This window comes from Mixophyes fleayi, chromosome 9 (assembly GCF_038048845.1).
Source record: "Mixophyes fleayi isolate aMixFle1 chromosome 9, aMixFle1.hap1, whole genome shotgun sequence".
Classification (NCBI taxonomy): Eukaryota; Metazoa; Chordata; class Amphibia; order Anura; family Limnodynastidae; genus Mixophyes; species Mixophyes fleayi.
In genome coordinates, this window is record NC_134410.1 from 105,420,509 (window position 1) to 105,444,661 (window position 24,153).

The window sequence follows — 24,153 nt, forward strand, 5'->3', positions numbered from 1 at the left end:
ACTCTTCCAGACACATTGCTATCCTACACGTGTAGTCTTGTTGCAGTGGGAGGACACCGAGCTGTCCTCCATGCAAGTTCTGGGAAACATTGATGAGCTCGGTATTACCGTTATATAATCAAACTTGTTTAATTCGCATCACTGTCTGGACAAGTTTGGAACAGCATGGGGGCCCTGAGTTTACCGATTTTAGTTTGTATTTTCCATTATCGGTAGCTTGTGCCCTGATTGCACCTTTGTATTCTTGGGATTGTTAAATATGATTTTTTGTTAAGGCCTCATAAGGCCTTTGTTCAGTCATTTATTGTAACTTGCATAGAAATATTATTTGCTAAAAGAGATTATTCATTTTTCTGCTGGTTTGCAGTATTACAAGATGTAAGCCCATGGCCTTGAGGGCTGACATAGAGAACACCTGAAGAATGTATCAAGATATGAAAACAATAAGTAGTTTCATGTTCAGCTGGTAGTGTGGGAGCTGTGCCCTTGTGGCATATAGGAGATGAACATCCAGCTTCCCTTGAGATAAAAATAATAGGCCCATCTGTCCTTAGAAGGGGGAGAAAACAGCTCAAGAATACGTGAGAAAGTTAATCAGTAGCGCTTCCCATAGACTAGTAGTATAGACTTGTATGCTTATGACGTAGGATTAATTTATTCAGTAGGCTATAAAAGGCACTTAGAAAAAACTGAGGTCTGAGCTGGAGAGGAGGGGCATAGTAGGGGAGGAGTGTAGGGAACAAAGAAGTTAATAAGTGCCAAGACTCCTAGTCCCACCTACTATACCCCAATGTCTCGCAGTGTCCCCCAATGGCAGGAAAGAGAAAACTTGTATCTTTGTATCAATAAATCAGAGAATATTCCTTGTATACAGAACTTGGTCTGTGTCAATTCTCTCCAGCTGATTGAAGCGCTTCCAGTTATACTTGACACCACAGGCAAACTTGGATCAGATTTTTAGATCTAACAGGGTTAAGCCCAGCTCTTGTCCTTCCCCCGACCCTTTCTATTTTATTGACAAACATAAATGGAAGTGAGCTGGGTCTTAGGTTTATGTTGTGGAGCCCCATCTATGCTGTAATGGCTTTTTGCCCTGCTGTTGATGACCAGCAACAGTTCAATCTCAAACTGGGCTGATTGTACAGAAATATACCCGTGCTAGAAACTGGCACCAACTGTTTGATCTTCTCCATCTGCTGTGTGTGAACATGGGGAGAAGAAACAATGCCGGGGTATTTGGTTTGGCACTTTTATCATTTGCTCACCTCTTTCAGCAGTTCTTGCAGTCCCTCCTCTCCAGAGAAACTACTTTCAAGTGTCTTCTCCAGCGAGCTGACTTTTTCTTGTAAACGAACAATCAATCCATCCTTTTCTTTAACTTCTACAGCCATCTGGTGTACAACAAAACAATCAGCAAACACTCACAGCTGCCCCCCCCCCCCCCCACCACAATAATAAATGTACCCACAGTGCAATTACTTAATTAGCAGAATAGATTTTACTTCTATAAAAACAACAAGTTGAACATATTGTATGAACTTTATTACACAAATTTTGTTGCTGCCTGTATTGCATTTGTGCAGTGAATGCCGTGGCACTTGTTAATTTTAAAGGTACCACCAACAGGCCAGCGTCACACAGCTTCCACTTGAACCACTGCTTCAAATATCCCACCGCCGTGTTCAAGTCAGTCCGGCAGTGGGAGAATTGGAAACAGCTGCTCGCTCATCAAACACCTTGGGATAAAGCAACAGCACTACTGTCCTGGAGGTCTATAGCAGAACTGGGGACATTGATTACAGGCTGGCAGATAAAAGTGTGCGCGCCTAATACAAGAGACAGCAATGGATAGGTGTGCTGGAGCTCTACATGGGGCATGCAGTGGGTGGGTATTCAGATGTAACAGTGTTAAAGAGCCCATTATGGCAATGAACACACACAAACAGGTGTTCTGTGGTTCAGAGGTCACCCATATAATTAACCAATGTTGTAATGTTCCGATTGTCTACAGGCTGGTCTAGACCTATGAACAGTCAGTTTACCAGTTGCTGCAGGTTGGATCCATCACCGTCAATGTTTTACAATGTTTTCCGGTAACATTGTGACCGTGTTTTAAAAATAAAACCTCTCTCAAACTACATCTATCGAGAAGGTGCTTCATAGACATAGCGATATCTTTCGACTGTTTGAATTAAAATGATAAAACAGACACAGCCTTCAGCACTAAAAACTGATGTGAAATATCTGATCAGCGGAAACCATTCAACAGCAGCTGACACTAACAGGAAGTATCCAAGTCAGCTGATGCTAATGTGAAAAATATGTGGGAGCTACAACTTACCTTAGATTTAAGTTGTTCATGCTGCAACTTTAGAGCTTCAAAGTCTTCCTGGATCTCGTTCAGTCTCTTCTCACTACTGGAGGCTGCCGATTGGCTCTAAAGAGAGGAAAGCAATACTCAACCATATATGTAACTCCAAAGATGGCAACAATGTCATATGATCGCTCTCTTACTATAACTCAACATCTATAAAACAACAAATACTGGAAAAGCAATTAGAACATAGATTGCTAATGAGAGTACATCCTACACGTAGTGACTATAAAGGCAGCAAAGCACATGACAAGGGTAGGAAAATATATACGAGTTGGAAGCAATGATGGTCAGGCACGCTGCAATATCTGTAGTGATATTGGGCGATTGGTGCCACATTGCAGTGTGTAATCCCCACAATCACCTCTGTAAACAATAGTTCAACCAAAATCGACCATGTCATTATCAGACACGCTGGTAAATGTGGTCGGACGATGACCGCATTTGTGGTTTCAACCGCACTAAAAGTGACACCGGAAGATCTCTTTGGCCCGTGCCCTGAATGGCTACATCTCATTCATACTGTGAGTGGCTGGGAGGAGAGTGCGATGGCGCTGGTCACTGACCTTCTGCAAGTCTAGGGAGAGTCGCTGGATGAAATCCTGAAGCTCCTGTTGCCTCTGTTCCAGCTCTGTAATCTTCTTCTCTGCTCCTTCCTGAGCTGCTGTCAGATCTGTTCTGTGTAACCAAAAAAAACACTGTTGAGCATTTCCAGTTATGCAATGTATTTACTGGAGCACATGCTTCTGGGAATAGTAATTTACAGGTCAGCATTTGGGCTGTATGTCTCTAATGAACACGTCGCTTTGTTGCACCTCAATTCCACCTGGTAGAACTCTGGTCATCTACCATATGAAATATCCAGGTTGTATTCTCCTGCTCCTCCTTCAGATCTGGGGCCTGACTCATTAAGGATCTTAACTTGAGAAACTTATTATTTCAGTCTCCTGGACAAAACCATGTTACAATGCAAGGGGTGCAAATTAGTATTTTGTTTTGCACAAAAGTTAAATACTGACTGTTTTTTCATGTAGCACACAAACACTTGATAGTTTATTTATACACTGAAATTTAAAGTTGATATGTGTGTGCTACATGAAAAAACAGTCAGTATTTATCTTATGTGCAAAACAGAATACTAATTTGCACCCCTTGTATTGTAACATGGTTTTGTCCAAGAGACTGAAATGAGAAGTTTCTCAGGTTAAGATCCTTAATGAATCAGGCCCCTAGTGCTCAATTATTTTAACATTTTTATTGTTATTTTTTTTTAAGCAAAAGTATAATCAGCAGATCATTTACCTCCATTTACAATCACTGTGCATGACCTAATTTTGTTTGTTGGGATAATTGTGTACACTAGTCTTAACAAATACGTATTATCCTTACCGAATCGGCATCATTGCTGCAAACAGGGTTAAAATCCTATGGCATGGAAAAGTAAAGAAACTTAGAATAATGTACACTTAAACATATTGCTTTCCATCGCTACTCACTTCTGATCGTTCAGCTGCGAGTTTTCCTCTTGCAGTTGACGAAGATCCTCCTTCAGCTTGGCAGCCAACCTTTGGGTGTCCTGAAGATCGGACCGGGATACCTCTGCCTCTATCCTTTGGAGTGCCAAGTCTTGTTCTGCTTTGCTGAGCAACTCTTCTTTCTTTAACAGCTGCAATATTTAGCCCATAGATCAAAAGGTCAATTAAACTATGGGAGAACACACTGCCTTTCCATGAGAATTAATGGTTTGTACAACGATGACCTATTCCACCAAGCCACAGAAAATACCCTGAATGTCCTTACTCTTACCATATGTTTGACTTTTGCCATTTCTTGATGCTGAAACACTTCTAACTCATCCAGATCTTCTCTTTTTTGAAACAAAGAGATGTTCTGTTTCTTCATCTCTTCCACCTGATGGGACAGTTGTCTCTTTTCCTTTGATTACAAATAGAAAAAGTTTTAGCTACTTCCCACCTGTAACAGAAACCAGGGCAGCGTTGTTCTAAACAGGCTGGCTCTGTTGGACAGATTATTCCAGAGCTTGCTCATGAAACATTTAAAGTTGAACTTAAATGCAGCGCACTGAGGTTTAACATGCGTTCGTTGTGACTAGGGGATGGGCGGTGACATAAAATCATAGGAACCCTAAAGCCGGATGCAGACTCAATACACTCCGCATGCGGTCAGTGTGGTACTACCACATATATAACTTATGTCAATGCCTCCCACAAGCGAGGTCACTGAACGAGATAAGTAAATCACCAGCACTGGTAACAGCCATGTAAGTGTCAGCAGATATTTTTCTTCTCTTCGGCCCTTTACATATCACACTAAAATATACACTAGAAAATAACAAACAAACAGAGGGCAACTTTTACACCCCATCATGCCTGACAAATACCAATTAGACAAAACAGAGTGACCAGATAGCGAGCAGGAGAATTAACATAACGGATCACCTTCACATGAATAAAGGGAAAGGAATTTTTAAATAAAGGCATTCACTTAGGGGTTTCATGCCACCTCCAAACTAGGCGCCTGATTCATTAAGGATCTTAACTTGAGAAACTTCTTCTTTCAGTCTCCTGGACAAAGCCATGTTACAATGCAAGGGGTGCAAACTAGTATTCTGTTTTGCACATAAGTTAAACACTGCCTGTTTTTTCATGTAGCACACAAATATCAACTTTAAATTTCAGTGTATAAATAAGCTATCAAGTATTTGTGTGCTACATGAAAAAACAGTCAGTATTTAACTTATGTGCAAAACAGAATACTAATTTGCACCCCTTGCATTGTAACATGGTTTTGTCCAGGAGACTGAAATAGTACCACTTTCATACTGCCGCCCTGGCAATATCCCGGGTTGTTAACCTGGGATATTGCCGGGGAACAGCGCAGTATAGATAACAAGATTCCCGGGTCGGGCGGGTTCATACTGCACCTGCCCGACCCGGGTTTTAGAAAAAAAAAAAAAAGTGTTAAAAAAGATTTTAATTAATATAAAATACATAAGAAATGTTTACTTAACTTATTTTCAGCCAGCGGTGTCTCCGGTGCGTTGCCGGCTGTCAGGGGGACCTCTGGGTACTAAAATGACGTCATTTCTAGTCCATTAGACGTCATTTTAGTACCCAGAGGTCCCCCTGACAGCCGGCAACGCACCGGAGACACCGCTGGCTGAAAATAAGTTAAGTAAACATTTCTTATGTATTTTATATTAATTAAAATCTTTTTTTTTACCTCACAATTTTTTTTTTTTACAGTATGAATGGTGAGACCCGGGAATTACACGGGTTACACCATTCATACTGCAGGCGAGCAGGGGCCAACACGGGAATTACCCCTCGCAAAATCCCAGGTCTAAGTCCCGGGATTTTAGACCCGGGATTTTGTGGTTGGACTATTCATACTGCACCAAGACCCGGGTTTTTCAGCCTGCCTCTGCAAAAACCCGGGTTTTTGGTGCAGTATGAATGGGGTATAAGAAGTTTCTCAAGTTAAGATCCTTAATGAATCAGGCTCTAGATGCTATAAAATAATAAATTACCTCTTCAAGATTTGCAAGCTTTAATATCCATTCCTAAAACAAAAATACACAAGTAGAAGTCAGTTTGATTTATATAATTACACATTTTATATAATCAAGTATACAGAGTTAGTGGATACATTTTATATATTTATTTTAAGCCAGTGACATAAACAAACAATCTATAGGTCTGGGACATCATAATTCTGAAAATCTATTCCATAATGAAATACTTCACTGGAAGCAAACTATTATGAGGTATATGTAATATTTCTTGTAAATTGACCTTGCTAGTTTGCACAAACACCCAAACCTGCTGTAAACTGATTGAACTCTGTTTTTATTGCTTCAATTTATTTAAATACAATTCATAGAACTTTTATAAAAAAAAAAAAAAAAAAAGCTGACTTTCATATATTGTCTTCACATCATGTGCAAATCTTATATTTAGTAGATCTTATGTATGAGCTTATATAGTGGAAGTCATGATCGCTCCCAGCCTAGCTATAAAATATGTCTGAATGAAGAGTTATGTACGGCTAATGGCTCTTCTCACAGGTTCATAGTAATCTGGGACACGTGACTCTCTGTTTAGGTTAGCAGAGTGGTCATTTTTTTAATTTCTTATTCTTTATATATAAGTTGCTTTTATCACCCTCTGCAACAATGTAAAGAGCTTTGAGTCCTGCTGGCAGTAAGGCGCTATATAAACAAACACTTATTATTTTTACTACATCACAACTATGTTGCTGGGGTACTTTATTAGTTTCACTGACTGTGAATGGAGCAAAGGAACAAGGCAGGGTTTCACTCTGTAGATGAGCCAAAGACTTGTCTTACTTGGGAGAGCCAAGAGGTCTTCCTGGTTAGATAGATTAAACATTATTAAAAGGAGTTTTTTTCACTATATCGGTTGCACCTTCCTCAAAGTCTTTCAACAGACATCCCACCCAAAATTCTTCAAAGACTTACAATCAATGGTTCGATATTGTTTACAGGGGAGGTAAGCGACCTGGGTTATCTCAAGACATACTTAACATACGGAAGTCAAAGAGTGGCTGACAGCTCCCACTTTTCTTCAGAAGGCCTTTGTACGGTCTTTGTATCAAGACTGCTCTCCTTTTTCTCTATCACATGTAATATTTATGTAATCCTTTGTTAAACTTTGTTATATTGCGGTATAACACAATTATATATTTTCCCATTGTACACTTTAAGCATAAACTGCTTTTAGCATATGAGACTCCAAAGTATCAGAAATTCACAGCAGACTTCGGGCTAGATTTACTAAGCTGCGGATTTGCAAAAGTGGGGATGTGGCCTATAGCAACCAATCAGATTCAAGCTTTCATTTATTTAGTACCTTCTACAACATGACAGCTAGAATCGGATTGGTTGCTATAGGCAACATCCCCACTTTTTCAAACCCGCAGCTTCGTAAATCTAGCCCTTCAAGTTTTTAGTGCACGTTGATCTACTCTAATTTCAGAGGCTTTTCAAGCAATGAGAAATTAAGTGACTACAGGGAAATTAAACTGTACGTGTAAGTAATTTATAGTCAACTGACTTTCTGTGAAGTTTATGTAAAACATGGATATAAGATGCTGCAGAGCAGCTTAATTTTTAAGCATTTTTGTATTTATTTTAAAGGGATTGGCCTTTTTTCAACAACCCCCTCTTTGCAAAGACCTCTGCAATGCAGAGCGCTGGTGGATGTCCTCCTGTTGGTACTCCCACTGTTCCCTTTTCACAGCTACTGAGCCGCTATGTTTAACTGAATGAGGAGCAATGAAATTAATTGCTGCGTGGGAGCATCTAACCTACTGGAATTGGAGATTAGTGAATGCAGAACCTGTGCCCAATAATTTTCACACCTCCTGTCCCAGAACACTGAATCTCAAGAAAAGAAATGAAAGGTTCCCTCCCTGCTACTCTGCTTAGGAAGCCCAGAAGTCCAGAGGCTGCAGTCAGGTGCTGGTAGAGTTCCTGGGGTAGATCATCATAGCACTACAGGTTATGGGGAAAGGAGAACTATCATAGGACTAATGACTATGCACAGAAGAAACCGTTAATATGACTGATAGCTGGTGTAATGCATCCTAAAGAAATGAAGACTCCTCCATCGACCCCAATCATCATCATTAATTTATTTATATAGCGCCACTAATTCCGCAGCGCTGTACAGAGAACTCGCATCAGTCCCTGCCCCACTGGAGCTTACAGTCTAAATTCCCTAATATAGACACAGACAGACAGACTAGGGTCAAATTTGATAGCAGCCAATTAACCTACCAGTATGTTTTTGGAATGTGGGAGGAAACCGGAGCACCCGGAGGAAACCCACGCAAACATACAAACTCCTCACAGATAAGGCCATGGTCAGGAATCAAACTCATGACCCCAATGGCACAGTGCCAAGTATTGGACAAGATGTATATGTATCAGCAGATCTAAAAATATATTTTCTTTTTTAATGCCCACAAATCAAAAACATGCAAGTTATCATTCATTTATTTATTTACATAGCGCCACTAATTCCACAGCGCTGTACAGAGAACTCACTTACATCAGTCTCTGTTCCACTGTAGATTACAGTTTAAATTCCCTAACACACACACACAGACAAACTAAGGTCAATTGGTATCAGCCAATTAACTTACAACCCAAACACGAGGCAAACATACAAACTCCACACAGATAAGGCCATGGTCGGGAATCGAACTCATGACCCCAGTGCTGTAAGTCACAAGTACTAACCCCACTGAGCCAATGCGCTGCCCTTGTTATAATCAATAGTTTTTTAACACTGTTATAACTAGTTTATACAAAGTCCACTTACAGTACAGTGTATGAGCATATGTTGGATCTCTAAACACTTATAAAGAAAACCAACCTGATAGAAGTGACAGAGGAAAGGAAGCAGAGGATGAGAGATGCTAATAATCCATTTCAGACTCATTCTACCCACCTGATCTTTCTTCTCAAGTGCCAGTGCCAACTCTTCCGCCATCTTGGCTCGATTAGCTTGATACATCTCATTCTGCTCTTGAAACTTCCGCATTGACGCTGGGATAAAAGCAGCAAGTCACTAAGTAGATAAACTTCCTCTACACTACTAAACACCTGGTTCCATGAACCTTTCATGCACATAATAGATGGTTTCTTGTTGATGAATTACTGACAAAATGTGTCTACAAATACAAGTAGATCCCAACCTTTCTGGTGCTTTAATATATCTGCCACTATATTTTATTCCCTTGACATACCATTGTCAAAATCAATCTGTATATATCTATCTGGTTGGGATACTGGCAAATCACTTTGCCCCTACACCCAAGTTGGCAATCAGTGGTGACTATTGCGAAAATGTTTCATTTGATACAGAAAAGTTAGAGATATACCAAAGTTATCTAAAGCTAAAACACACACATATTTTGTATTTATCCAACACCAAATGTCATCTTGACTCCAGTGATAACATAAAATTAACATTACACCAAATTTGCGGACAAGTAAGAGCCGTTAGGATCAATGGACGAAAATTCAATTCAGTAAAATTAAATTCCTACTATATATAAAATACAAATGTAAATGATTTTTCTTCAGCCATTAATTAAAGTTGTTAGTTTATAACCAAAAAGAGGAAAAGGATTAATTTTAAGATGGGTTTGGGTGGTGGCGGTAAGAGACAGAAGGGACAACGGGACTAGGTAAATACGTACAATCCTGGTGTTTTTCTAAAGCAAGCTCAAGCTTTTCTTTCATCTTCTGCAGGTTTCGGACCTGTTCTGCGTAATCTTTGGAGGCGAAGGAGACAAATAGGATGGAAGAACAAGGAGAGGACAGGTGGGAAAGGCAACAAGAAGCCAACACAAAAGACCGAACAGAAGACAAAAAAAAACAAACAAAACAAAAAAAACACCACGTGAGTGGGAGAAGGGCAGGAATAGTTGCACTTACAGTATTACTGTACGTATTGGGGCACACCACTAAAGGAATGGCCATTCATAAGAAAACTAACACCAAGATCCAGCTTTTCAATATGTTGTGAAAATAGAAATATAACTGAACTTTACAAAGTATTTCATTATGAAAATACACATGTTTTTGTTTTTTGAATATAGACAATATTTTACAACCGTTTCTATTTCTTTACTATGTTGGATAGTATGCTTTTAATAACTTGCAGATGTCACTACATTCATTGCTGGTCATGAAGACGTTTAGAAAGGAATCTACTAAAATATTGATTTTCCAAACAGTTCTACTTATGCTTAAGATAAAAAAAAAACTAAAAAAAAACACAACAACAAAAAACAAAACCAATGCTGCTGTACTGGACATTGAAACACACATAAAAATGTAGACTATTTGGAATACATCGGGTATATCAACCGTGGTGGCCACATATCAGAACTTTCATTTTATCTGGTAGATGAATCTTTTCACGTTTGCTCCTGTACACCCACTCATTAAAACTGAGTTAATAGTGCAAATAGCATTGTAATGAATGGGTCCATTCATTCCAATTATTGTAAAAGGATAAAAGTTTTCTTTCTTTCTTTCTTTCTTTCTTTCTTTCCCCCCATCAGACTTGTTTGGGGTTTATCTTTAGTGTCTGAAACTAGTGATAATATTTTTGGTGATTTACAAGATGGATTTACTAAATTCATTGTCATAGGTCTGTTCCATACTTATCGTTGAGAAAGCACTTAATTTGCAATATTTAGCTATTGTTCTGGGGAGATTTAGAAAAAAGGCGATTTATAAAAACAATTTGCCTTTAATAGATTCAGTGATTAGAAAAATTGCCCTGTAAATCACTTAAACAATAAAAATACAAGGTGATTTTATTGCTATTTCTAAGAATCAACCTTTAGTAGATAACCCCCGTAGCCTGCAACAAAAATACCAAATCAAAAGAATAAAACAAAATATAAATTTATGCAAACACATAGTAAATTCATTAGATAAGTAAAATAAAAATAATTTGATACAGTATTGCAAAACTTTTTCATAATGTATATAACTCTATGGGGCATATTCAATTGTCGTTAATCTATTACCGTAGATTGTCGTTACAACTATTACCGTTATTACGGTAATAGTAAGCTGGATTTCAGCTCGCGGCTCAGGGAGCTGCGAGCTAAAATCCAGCGAGAAAACTACTGTAATAACGGTTTTTACGCGCACTATTACCGTAATAACAGTAATAGTGAGCGGAGATAGAGATTTTCGGCGTTTACGCCGACAATTGAATATGCCCCTATATTTCTAACATTCATTATTGCAATAAAAAGTTCAATAAATCCTTCTCTAAAATTTTCTAAATTAAAACAATGTTTCTTTAATTGGTCTTCAGCCTTAAGGAGAAGAAATTTGTATGCCATGAATGGAAATTCAGAACATGACATGATCATGATATTTTGTCTTGGATAACAATAGGTCAATAAACAAACACTAATTAACTTAAATGAATGCATATTATTTATACAATATATTTTAAACACACGCCAACATCAGGGAATCTTGCACCTCTATACTCCTTTTCATTACTATGGTTGCTATACTGTGTCAGTACGATAAGACCAAATTACAATTTAACTGAGCCAGCGGTTGAGCACTAATAACTGAGGTTGCAGCTGCAGAGAAAGGGTTAAGAAGAGAGCTGACAGCGCACAGAAAGTGGTGTGCACAACAGAAGGCACAGCTGCAGAGAAAGGGTTAAGAAGAGAGCTGACAGCGCACAGAAAGTGGTGTGCACAACAGAAGGCACAGCTACAGAGAAAGGGTTAAGAAGAGAGCTGACAGCGCACAGAAAGTGGTGTGCACAACAGAAGGCACAGCTGCAGAGAAAGGGTTAAGAAGAGAGCTGACAGCGCACAGAAAGTGGTGTGCACAACAGAAGGCACAGCTGCAGAGAAAGGGTTAAGAAGAGAGCTGACAGCGCACAGAAAGTGGTGTGCACAACAGAAGGCACAGCTGCAGAGAAAGGGTTAAGAAGAGAGCTGACAGCGCACAGAAAGTGGTGTGCACAACAGAAGGCACAGCTGCAGAACATGACGGTCGTTTTAGTTTGGTAGTGGGGAGAGTGTGCCAAACTAATTAATATTAATGGGAGAACCATTAACATCTTCCAGGAAAAAAAAAGATACAAAGGGGATTTTGCTACTAAAATGTTCCCCGAACAAGATTTTATAAGTGAGTTACCAAAACGTCTTTGGGCAAGAAACCAAATACACCACAGATCAGACTTTGCTAGAAAATCCCTTCGCTGATATAAACTGCTAAAATTTAGAACTCGGACGAGGGACTTTCTGGAGTCTGGGATTTTAAAGCAGGTCCTGTAGCACAGAGATATGTGCCTCTTCTAAAGCAGAGGAGGAACAAATAAACAAGTCACAATTAAAGTAATGCTGGTAATTGCTGAGGTGGTGATGTATGTGTGGTGTGTACTGGTATACCTGCTCTGGAGATTACCTGTTAACTTGGCTTCCAGCCTGCGGATCTGCTCATTCCTCCTGGAGATCTGAGTAGATATATCATCACGGGAGCTGCTGCCATCTGATGCCTGTCAAACAAAGGACCAAGTAAATAAGATGTGTCACTGGTTTTTTTAACCTAGGTATATTTAAATTAAACAGCAACATCCCTCCCCTGTATCTGGACCCATTTAGCAAATCAGATGGCATCTTAACCATCCCCACCATAGTAGGGGCAGGTTTAATACTATACGATACTCACAAAGTCATCCCCAGAATCAGCTCCTGCAGACGTAATCGACTCTTTGCTGATGGATCGGGGAATACGAGCAGCTCCCCCAGGCCGTGGCGCTATGCCTGCTTCTTCTGCTATCTTTTTCTTAAGCTTGGTGAACATGGCCCTCCCTTTGTGGCCGCTGCCTGCCAGCTGAGAGTATCAGGAATCAGAGATGAAGCCGGCTCACAGTGTGCCAGGAACTCTGCTAGAGGAGAGCTGCACAAAGCACGGACAGGCCTCAGATCACAGCATACAACGTCAGTTCCATTCTTCACCTGGGGAGGAAAATACAGTCCTTAAATACAACATAAACACTATAAGCAGCTCTCTATTCAGATTCAACTACATTTAAAAATGCGATACTAAAAATACCGATGGCACTTGCTTTTTACGACGCTGGAAAGCACGACACTACTTACCTCGGCAGGTTTAAACCAAAGACCAGTCAGCTTGAAAAGCAGACTTTACTAAATTGAGTCAGCTCAAGAACCCGGCAGCGTCCGATGATGTTAAATTGAAGGGACACACTGTCATCCGAGGTCTTAAGGTAGTAATTTAAGGATGCACCGCCTGTACAAGGTTCTTTACTAAGCCATGTACATTATACAGGCGGCATCTCCTTAAATTACTACCTTAAGACCTCGGGTGCGAGTGTGTCCCTTCATCTGACGCTGCTGCAATTTAGTAAAGTTTGCGTTTGAAGCTGCCTGTGTTTCCAGCGAGTCTGCGATGAGGTCTTTGGTGTAATCCTACCAGGGTAACAGCATCGTTATATAGTACCCAACCCAAAAATACACAGAATAATTCCCTATCCAAAGTATAAACACTATCGGCAACATCACAGTTTAAAGCAATCAAAATAAAACAATTGTTGGTCCTTACCCTATAAGCTGTAGTAAAAATAAATAAATTAAAAAAAGCAGCTGCCTTTAATAAATGACAGATTTCTTTCTCACACAAAAGAAATGTATCCCAATGAGGCCAACACAGCTTCCCAGCATTCTGTAGTGCGCCTTTTGGCAGAGAAATCATAGGGTAGTTCTCCATAAAATAGATATTTAATATGCTTGATATAACGGGATCTATAAGCGACCCCTATTTAAACCAATGTACAATTAATTTCATAATAAAAATGGCATATTTTTAATTATCTGAAAATAAAATGGATGGAAAATTTTAAAAATGGGAAAAAGGTTAGAGAGAAAACAACATATTTTCATCTAATCATTACAAGTTTCAGTAACCTTATGTAAAGCACGCAGTTTCTTGAATAAATATTCAGTATAGGGTAAAAGATGCACTATTTGTGTGACTAACGGGCAGAGCCTGGTGTATGTGAATAAAAGTCATAACTCTGCTGGACACCCTCTCCCCTACAGGGGCTAATTGGACATTGCAGCCATGGCTTTATATAAGCCCTTTTTCATATTTGTTAAAAATGTGCATTGTTGACAATGTAACAATACTGGTATATATTGTTCTTAAATGGAGCCAGGTGGGTTATGGGCAAACACCTGGGGTGGGAGTGGTTGAGGGCAGCTGATCACATGTTCTGCTACGGTAGTGCAGTCCCATACACCACCAATCACCTGACAGCCCATTTTCATGGAAAAATCATAGAAGGGGTTAAACCATATCCATGTCCAGCTAACCAATTAACTCAGGTAGGTCCCCAATGTCTCAGGTTGTGAGTGAACCCAGCAGAGGGCCCAGGGTGTTTAGTGGTATGAGAAGGGACAGTCCTGCAACAGTCCCTTCTGACAAACAGTCATTCTCAGAGGGTCCCACCTGAGTCAGCCCTTAGAGAGTGTGAAAACTACAGGGTATAAAAGGGAGGTGCTCATACCCAGGGGGGTTCTTGCTATTTTTGCTTTTATCCTGGGAAGAGCTCCAACTTTTATTGAATTCTAGGCTTCTGCTGAATTGAACATCTTGCTGTTATATCTGCAGCTCAGAGGACTCTGAAAATCTTGTTACTTGGTGGACTGTCTAGAGCAGGGAGACCTAGGACTTGACCACTACCATGTTGGCAGAGGAGAGATTATCAGACCAAGCTGTCAGGACATCCAGGTGACCAACTCCTTAAGATAGTGGGGTCAGGGACAGAGTACATGGTAATCCTGCTTGGCATTTGTTTACTGTCTGTGTATAGTGATTGTATTTACTACAATAAATGTACTGGTGTGCCTTTCTAACTGCATTTGATTAAATGACTGTAGAACCCCTAGAAGGTACTGGGTAGATATCCCAGGTAGCAAGGCACTCCTGGGTGGTCAGCCACCATCAAGTAGGTATAACTGGGCCTGGTATCTTCCCTTTGTGGAAGGTCTATTATTGTCTATTCTTCCTAACTTTCCTTACATAATCCAAATAAAAAGGATAGTTTCAAAATGTAAAAAAAAAGCCTTATATATAAAAACACACACTAGATTTATAATGGGACACAGTAACAGTAATAAAACAGGAGCAGTACTCTGTATAACCATGAGATAGGATAAATGGTAAAATTTCTGCTATCTTGAACACATACAGCTGGTAAATTAAAGAATAAAAATTAATAATTTTGTCTTTATAGATAATGAACCTATTGAAGACATAGTAAACAATTATTACACTTACTAACAAAGAATTACAGCACAGATTTTCATAGTGTCAATGGGACATAATAGCAATAGCAAAACATCACTCAGCAAAATAGTTGAAACCAAGCACATTAAGCATGAGTGTAAACTGAATTATAATTGGCAGAGTTGATGCAAGACTGGTTAAACGAGCTGAAGGCAATTGAAATGAACATTCATTTTGAATATGTTGCCCTTCCTTTTTTGTGTCCTGATGGGATTTCAGCACTGGGTGAAAAACATTAATAATGAATTGGACGAATATAGCTATATATGAAACCAGACTATAGTAAACAAATAAAACTATGCAAATTGTGAAAAACTATTTTAATTCTGACATTAGCAGATTGTGTATGTGTGTGTGTGTATGTATGTGTATATATATGTGTGTGTATATATATATATATATATATATATATATATATATATAAGCCTGGCGGCATGTGTTAGTGTGTGTGTGGAAAAAAATATTTTCTCAGAAAGGGCTCATCCAATTGACCTGAAATTTGGTATACTGACATTATTTGACAAAAAATTATAATAGTAAAGTCAGTTAGCTTCCATCATCCCCCCCTTCCCCCGTGGGAGGGGTAGTAAAGGCTAAATTTACCAGTTGAGGGCTCAAACTCTTGACCGTGTGGGTATTTATTTACCAGAGCCTGTGTTTGGTCATGGACAACTGTATGTCGCATTTTCACGAGTACGGAGAAGCAGTGATGTGAAAGTGCAGGTTATGAATACTGCCCTTCAAGGAAGACTGATTGAGCACAGCGATAAGGTGTTTAGCAGAAAAGTTGTGTATCGAGAGGTTTTAGAACAGTAAGACGATGGAGATTAAGGATGTGGCGATGAAGATGAAGGATGAGGTGATGGAGAAGAATGATGAGGTGGTGACATGTGGACAAAACCACGTTAAAAAAGGGCGCTTACGTCGGGAAGTAACGCTCTTCCCCTGAGGAGGCCTGGCCTAGCCTCAAATGCATGACAAGAACCTTTTTAACACCTTAAGTAGCTTGATTTGACTAGAATGCATGAGTATCATGCACGGGTTAACTTGTGTGTGTTTATATAAGACTTATGACCACTGTTTACAGCCAATCAGAAAGCTCAATGACAAGCTTAGTGGTGTGGCTTACACTGTTACTACACCAGCCAGATCAGCTGCTTCTCAATACAGATCAGACACATGAAAGTGAAACATATTTGCATGTAACAAACATATGTCATTGCCAGAGGGAAAAAAAGTACTGTTTACTTTGCAATTACAAGATACTGTCATATCTTACATAATCATAAAGACCATAACCTTATAGCTTAGAAAGAAAGGTCTACATTATATACTGATAAACTGCCCTAAAACTGTAAAGCAAACTAATGGGTAATAAAGGCCTAGATGGGATCAAGAATCATAGAACCCCATAGGAAGTGTCCAGCTCATCTATTGAACCACCACAGTATACACAGGTCATGCATCAAAACATTTGATATTGCAAAGCAAGGAGAATAGAGCAATGTAAGCCCGAACTTCACCGTCAATAGATGTTTATGCAAAATCCTTGAAGAGCTTATGGAAGAGAACAGAGTATTACTGTACTGTGTCCATGCAGAGGAAGAAGGAACTACAGAAGCAACAAGATCTATAAAATCTCCTAGGAAGAGTCCTTAAAGGTGTGAGAGAGAAGTGCAGAGGAAGCTGGAGGATGATGGGAGCAGTGCAGCTGCAGGAAGAGCCCTCTAATGCCGGGGTAACGGTGTTATTACCCGGGTGTCAGTGTGACATGAGCCCAGGACACATCCAGGATCACCTCCTCCCACTGATAGGTGACCCGGTAACAGACTGGCAGAAACCCCCAATGCCCTGTACCTGCTGCCCCCCAGACACAGACAGCGCTGTCCTCTCTGCCCCCAGTCTGGTCAGCTCCCGTTGCCCGGTCTCCGGTAACAATCTGCCCTCAGCTCTCCGGTGGATGTGGCTGATTACGTCACCACAGCGCCTGGGTCAGGTGAGGCAGATGCTGATTGGCTGGCTGGGAGTGAGCGGAGAGGTCAGGACAGACGTCAGTGCTGCGTCTGATTGGCTGGCGAGGAACTATATAATGTCATGATCTTCCCGCATGCGCAGTGTAGAGAGAAAGACTTGGATGGATGGAGCAGTGTGTCTGCGTGGTCGGTGCTGGGAACACGTCTCTCAGTTATACACAATGTAAAACAACCTTGTAGTTGTAGCATAGGTAGTAGGTACCCCAGCCGGATACGGTGCTTGACATACATAAGCTATACACTGTAGATCGCCATGTTTTGTCATGTGACAGGACTCCATGCAGGCACAGTAGCAATGGAGCTATAACCAGAGCTAATTTGTGTCATACCCAAGATCAATGGCAGTAGTGAACTAAGCCTAAAATAAAGCAATGAAGCAGAAAGCCAACAAATAAAAAAGTTGTTAATGTAAAAATTGTGTGTGTGATAGATATAGGATACTTGCCAACTTTTCCTCATTGTCTTCAGGGAGCTCCCAGGGAAGGAAGGGGGGGGGGGGCTTGATAAATTGCATCATTTTGGCCCCACCCCCTAAACAATTGTCACAATTTGGGGCATTTACAGCTGGGGGTAGGGCAAAGATAACACAATATTTGCATCATTAAGGCCCCCCACCCCCACACACATCTATTGTAGGGGTGAAAACCAGGAGTTTGCCCTGCTCTCCCGGGAAGTCACACAGAAATGCAGGAGGCTCCCGGACATTCTGGGAGAGTAGAAACTGAAGTGTCTTTTACATTTCTGTCTCCATTACTGAAGTCATGTTGTCTTACCTGTCAGTCCTTAATTAAATCTTGGTCTCCATGAAAATGGCCACCTCCACAGGCATCAAGAGAATATGTACATATAAGACAACTTTAGTTCCATTTTGCTGAAAAAGCAAAATTACATTAAAACCAAAAGATTACAATATTTATTTGTAAACATCTGCTTAAAGGCAATCTGTTGATGCTTGATAGTTGGATATTTCATAGTCTGTAGTTGTACAATCTTCACTTTCGCTGACGGGAGCTGCTATGATTACATAGGTTGCTGTATACACCTAGGACTAATATATATATATATATATATATATATATATATATATATATATATATATATATAGTTAGTGATTGTGGATGTGCTTCATTTAATTAATGATTCCCAAGTAAATTGTTTTCACATTAAAGTTCAGGTAAGACAGTAAAAGTGTACTATTCTAAATGACAAATCAGTGTATCATTTTCTCTGCTGATTCTGTAATACTGTAAAATGAATTTATCCTTAAATGTCAGAAGGCAGTGTATGAGCAGGAGGACCAACCACAAACCCCAATCCTACCCAGGACTTTCTCGGAGGCTGTAAATGGAATGGAACAGCCTTTGGCGTTGTCATTGAATATACATCTTCCGTGGCACCAAGATTTAAATGTAGGTCTTCTGAATGCTCCATTATTATATATATCTCTATCCCTGAAGCCAGAAGTCAATGAAGATGGAAGGTGATTTAAGCTAGATCCATCCACCTTCCAGTCCAGGGAAGATTCAGTTATCTTGAGGGAATGGGGACCTGACTGAATCCCTTACTAGAATGAGAGGTGGCCAGGACCATGTCTCAAGTGGAACCCAAATTCTCCATCTACTTATAATAGTACATGTGTTACACCTGTGGCGTTTAAAGTTGACACACCTTGGTCACGGCAGGCAAGATCACAGGGAGGGCGCTGAAAGAGATGAGGCGTGGGCCTTGGCAGTTAGGAATAATGGTGATGCGGACAGCTGCATCGCCATTAGGACGCGGAGCAGCAAAGGAGATCGGCACATTACATGGGGACCAGAGTCTTTTAAAGCACTGGTTTTCTACATCTGAGAGCAGTAGTGTGCAGAGCGACAGCAGTAACAGAGGGGCAGAGAGAGAGAGGAGTTCTATGGCCAGGGAACCAGGACAGAAGGTACTATTTGAAAATTGTAGTCCACAAGGGTCATCCAACCAACCTGAACAACCTGGAGCAAATCTGTAAGGAAGAATGCATAAAAAAAAAAATCACTCCAAACTATGCAAACATGCTAGAAACTTACAACAGACTTAAAGCTGTTATTGCAGCAAAAGGTGGTTCTTCAAAGTATTAAACATCAGGGGGTGAATACTTAGGCAAATCCAAGTAATGAATTTTGAGTTTGAAAATTTACATTAAAAGTCTAATAGATCGCAATAAGAATATTGTTGGGAACAATCACTAAGTGTTATTTGTAATACAGACAAGTCTGTTAACTTTTTGTGGAGTTACTTTTGCAAGCCACTGTATATATATGTTTATACACGCATATACACGAATGGAAAGAAACTAGCTGAAAGGGAGCAGGAGTGATGTGACCACATTATGTAAACACAAAAACCATTGGATCCTCTAAAGATCCAGATAGGAGGATGGGTGAGGGCTCTTACTGTAAAAGGGATGGAGCCTGGGTATTAACTTAATGATGAGGGTGGGTGACAATCATTTAATAGTAGGTGGGAAAAATTAATTAATTGGCGTGGGGTAATTTCATGGCAAGTACTATTTAATACAAAAATAGGGTCATAGTAATGACTTAATTTTAATATGTAATGCTAATGAGGTTTGGAACTTTTCAATTCAATGTGGGGTCAAGTTTAGAGAGGAGGGCTATTAATTGGGAAGAACAATTTAATAATGGAGCAATTTGGGGGGAGGGTTATATAAAGGGGAATACTAATTCAATATTGAGGCTGTTTGGGGGAAATAGGTGTGTTTATTAAATGCAAGTACCATTAATTTCAAGGCATGGTGAGGTAGAGAGGTCAGTCTATTAATTCTGAATGCTATGAGTGGCTGGGTGGAAATAGGTCTATTTATTAAATGTGAATGCTATTAATTTAATATCAAGCTGGTTTCAGGTACAGAGGCTTATTTATTAAACATAGGTACTATTTATTTAACATCAGGGGTGGAAGGCCTAAATAGATCATTACTACTTAACTTTACAAATTTTATGCTTCTTCCTTTTTTTCCCCCAAACAGGACCCCAACATTCCAGGATCCAGACAAGCAGCAACTGAGCTTAAGTCAACAAGCTGCAAGAACAGGTAGGAGAGAGCAGGGCTATCCGCCAACTGTTCTGATTCTGGTGGGGCTATCCTACTCAGTTCAAACTTTGTCCTAACTTCAACAATAGTTTGGATTTATGTCTTGCTACACCCTGTACTACGGATTAAAGACAAGCTGCACGCACTACAATTAGATGCAAGCAGCTCACTCTTAATAAGCATGTACAATGAAGCAGGAAATAAATCCCAACTATCTTTGCAGAGGGAACAAAATTCTGTCTCTGTGGACAGTCACATAAAATTGGGACAGCCCAACCAGGATCAGAATAGTTGGTTTCCATTGTCCATGTACTTAGAGGATGGGAAGAGTCAGAGAGCAGCCTAGCATTGTCTCAAATTTTAGCTCTGCCCCTGGCTGCATGAACTGCAACCCCCCTCTAGAAATTCTGCATTTGTACTGTACACAGAGACAGACATTTTATGTGCAATATGAAGTCAACTAATGTTTAGTTTAAGTTGTAGGTAGCTCTGAGAACTGTTCCACTCTAATCATCAGGTCAGACTTCTGGAGAGAAAATAGGTCCCTGTATACTGTTAATGTGTACAGCTGAATGGATGTTGGACTACTCAGGCTAGGTACACACTGGAGAATTTTCCGACCAATCCGTTATCTACAATGGTTGTACCTATGACTGAAAGTCCGACTGGCCGGGCCATTAATGTATACACACAACACACGATTTACCTTCAGATCTGTGCTCTTCATCTGGTCCTCTAGTCGTTTAGAGAATGACAGCACAATATGCATTTATTCATTCATTCATTCATTCATTCATTCATTCCTGTCACACTAATTAAAACAAACAGTCTTGTTATAGCTATCCACAGGTCCTTACGTAGTTCATTAGCTTCTGTGACTCCATCTACAACACTCGCTACAGTTAGTCACCTGGACATGTTCATTGCCAGCATCGGCTGAAGACCATGTGTGGAATTCAATTCCCCGCGTTTTTCTACACAATGCGGGGTTCGCGCAATTACCATTAGTAAGGTAATTGCTGCGTGTTATTACAGTTACTACGGTAATTTCAACGACTATTTTTGTTCACAGCTGCAAATTTGCGTTGGAAGTTAACATATTAACGGTAACTGTGCACACCCTGCGGGGAATTGAATTTTCCCCCATGACTTTGTAAACTCTATGGAGATCGTGATTGTAAGTGCATACACACTACATGAACGGAAGGTGATTGGAACGAGATTCTTAAACAGTACGACCAACAAAATGAAACGACGGCACTTTGGAACAACTGTCGTTCCTCGTGTGAGTATACACACTAACGCGATATGTGGCCGAGCGATCATTTATTGGGTGTTTGGCCTGATGATTGGATGAAAATCCTCCAGTGTGTACCTAGCCTTACATATGCTACTCCCCGCAGGTCAAACAATGCTTTCCTGAGATCCTGGATGTTATTCGTTAACCATTCGGTTCAGCTACAACAACCAATTTACTTTCACCACTGCTGTTACCTGTCTGAGAACAAAATTCAAATTCGATTATTTTATGGAAAAAAAACCTTTTATTTTGAAGGAGAAATGCTCACACAAGTAACCACGAACATCAAGCAAATATATTCCGTTTTAAGAATCAACATTTTTCATGTGGTTCTTCTCTTGCAGCTTTCAAATTTCAGGGAGGACAACATTTACAACATAACCCAAGCAACCAAAGTATGAGTAGTATTTACAACCGTTTAGGAGTATTTGAGTTCTTACAATCTGTGCTGTCCTGTAGCATGATCCGTACGGAGGACATGGGACTCCTAATTAGCGTGGAACAAATGGACAAAAAGTTATAGACAAACTTCATCTCAATCTATTGCAACGACCAATAGGGAGAAAACAAAAATAGGCCAAATCATCCCAAGCTTATCAAGATAAAGTGTCTGACACAAAGCTAATCATTATTCCTAAAGATTTGGCTTTAAACATCAGCTAAACGGATATTCAGTACACAGGCACCAGCTATCTACAGTAATTAACAGTTGTCGGTTAACCATTTATTGCAAGAGTGGACGATGCAGTTGATTTGAACCAAAATAGGCCTTGTCTTGAGCCGAGACTGTTAATTCCACATTTCACAGCACATAAACACAAAGTGAAATCATGAGGCTTTTTTGTCAAGGCTGTTATTGATTTTGTAAAGAAAAAAAAAAAAAGTAATGTAAAATTCGTACCTGTCATCGACACAAAGTTGTGTAGGCTGGTTTAGCTTTCAAAATGGCTGCCTCCACTGTGTGTAGGTAATAGGTACATCTTAATGGAATTGAAATAATTCCATACTTAGCACTGTTACAGATTAGTGGTTCAAATACATATGACCACTAATCTTAAAAACTAAATGTCACTGTTGTAAAACCCCATATAAATTATTGTTTAGAAAGATTTGACAGGTTTATTTAATTACCATGTATGCTAAATCACCACATAACTTTATTTGTATAAGTTTACACAATGTACACTATGCTAATTAAAAATAACTTTTCAAAATCCCAACCATTCTCTCGTGGCAACAGAGCATGAAAAACATAACAGTACACCAATAAATAGGATTGAGTAAGGAGTTTGTGGTTATTAAACAGAAACAGTTAGTAGTTGTGTGCTTATCTGGTTTCAATGAACATAGAACTCTTGCATAGAACTCTTACTTCTCGCTATAAGATTAACTGTAAACTTGAACACTAACAAACATTCAAAGCATAAAAATATCTCCAGGAAAATCATTATGGAATGCTGCGAGATGACTATGGGTAATAGTAGCAGAGTGTTTATTGAAATACATTTTTGCAAAACTGACTTTATGAAAAATAATGGACATTTTCTTTTTTTACTTACTGGTTGGTATATACCACCTTCTCCCTTCTCTAGTCGCCTCTTGAAGTAAGGTACAAAAGACTTTAGTATGAGAAGACATTTCACTTACTGATTTAACAAAATTACTATGCTAGATTCTAGGAGCTTATAAAAATATGTTAAAAGTATAATGTCCACTTTCACAAACATCATTTCACACACCCTGGGACCTGTTATAATATTTTAAAGTCCATTTTGTACGATTCAAAATCGTTGGATTTAATTCTCTGAGCCCATCCAGCCGTGGTCTCTCTATTCAAAAATGTGACTGCATTAGACTGTGCACTCGGTCATTGCTGAGGCATGGGGCGAGCTGAACGCTGGCTGTCCCGAATTCTGCAGTCCACCAATCCACTATTTTCGGAGGAGGGGGTGGGGTTCCCAAAAGTTATTTATTTAAAAGTTATTTATGCATTGGCAGAAAATACAGATGTCCACTGAAAACACAACCTTCCCTGAACAGTGAATTTTACTAAGCTTTTGTAAGCAAAACTTCATGACATTAAGAAACTTAATTTGGAGGATATTACAACTAGGTTGCAGACATCTAACTCAGCACTTCCCAAACAATGCAATGCAATAAACTGCTAACCACTGTTACATCATCTCATTTCCAATATGGAGATTAGTAGTTGATTGCACTGTATAGACCCAGACATAAGTCTAGTTGCTTTTTGTCCCATTATTAAAGCAACTCCTATAATTTTTAAGTGCTGAGTCTTCGGATTCATTTTTTAAATGAAATGTACATTTTCCTTTCAACAAATTGTTAACATTAAGGTGATATCACTGACCTGTGTCCAGACACTACAAGTCAGTGAGTCAGAGACCAATGCAGGGGTACATTTTGGATATCAGCATGGATTTAG

The 24,153-nt window shown here is 39.6% G+C and overlaps 1 protein-coding gene across 3 annotated transcripts in view; it reads right to left on the reverse strand.

Moving 5' to 3' along the window:
* Positions 1-17,295, reverse strand: part of GOLGA1 (golgin A1) — a 35,088-nt gene extending 17,793 nt beyond the window's left edge. The window contains exons 1-11 of one of the 3 annotated variants that reach the window (XM_075184769.1): positions 17,170-17,295; positions 12,648-12,957; positions 12,384-12,474; positions 9,626-9,700; positions 8,872-8,969; positions 5,925-5,957; positions 4,181-4,309; positions 3,871-4,040; positions 2,941-3,052; positions 2,342-2,437; positions 1,266-1,391 (exon numbers count right to left, since the gene is read on the reverse strand). In XM_075184769.1, coding sequence (XP_075040870.1) covers positions 1,266-1,391; positions 2,342-2,437; positions 2,941-3,052; positions 3,871-4,040; positions 4,181-4,309; positions 5,925-5,957; positions 8,872-8,969; positions 9,626-9,700; positions 12,384-12,474; positions 12,648-12,782 — 1,065 coding nt within the window. In that variant the 5' untranslated portion in view covers positions 12,783-12,957; positions 17,170-17,295. Of the gene's footprint in view, positions 1-1,265; positions 1,392-2,341; positions 2,438-2,940; positions 3,053-3,870; positions 4,041-4,180; positions 4,310-5,924; positions 5,958-8,871; positions 8,970-9,625; positions 9,701-12,383; positions 12,475-12,647; positions 12,958-17,147 lie in introns of all 3 variants that reach the window. The other 2 variants (XM_075184770.1, XM_075184771.1) reach the window with 2 other exon arrangements.
* Between the last annotated feature and the right edge of the window lie 6,858 nt (positions 17,296-24,153).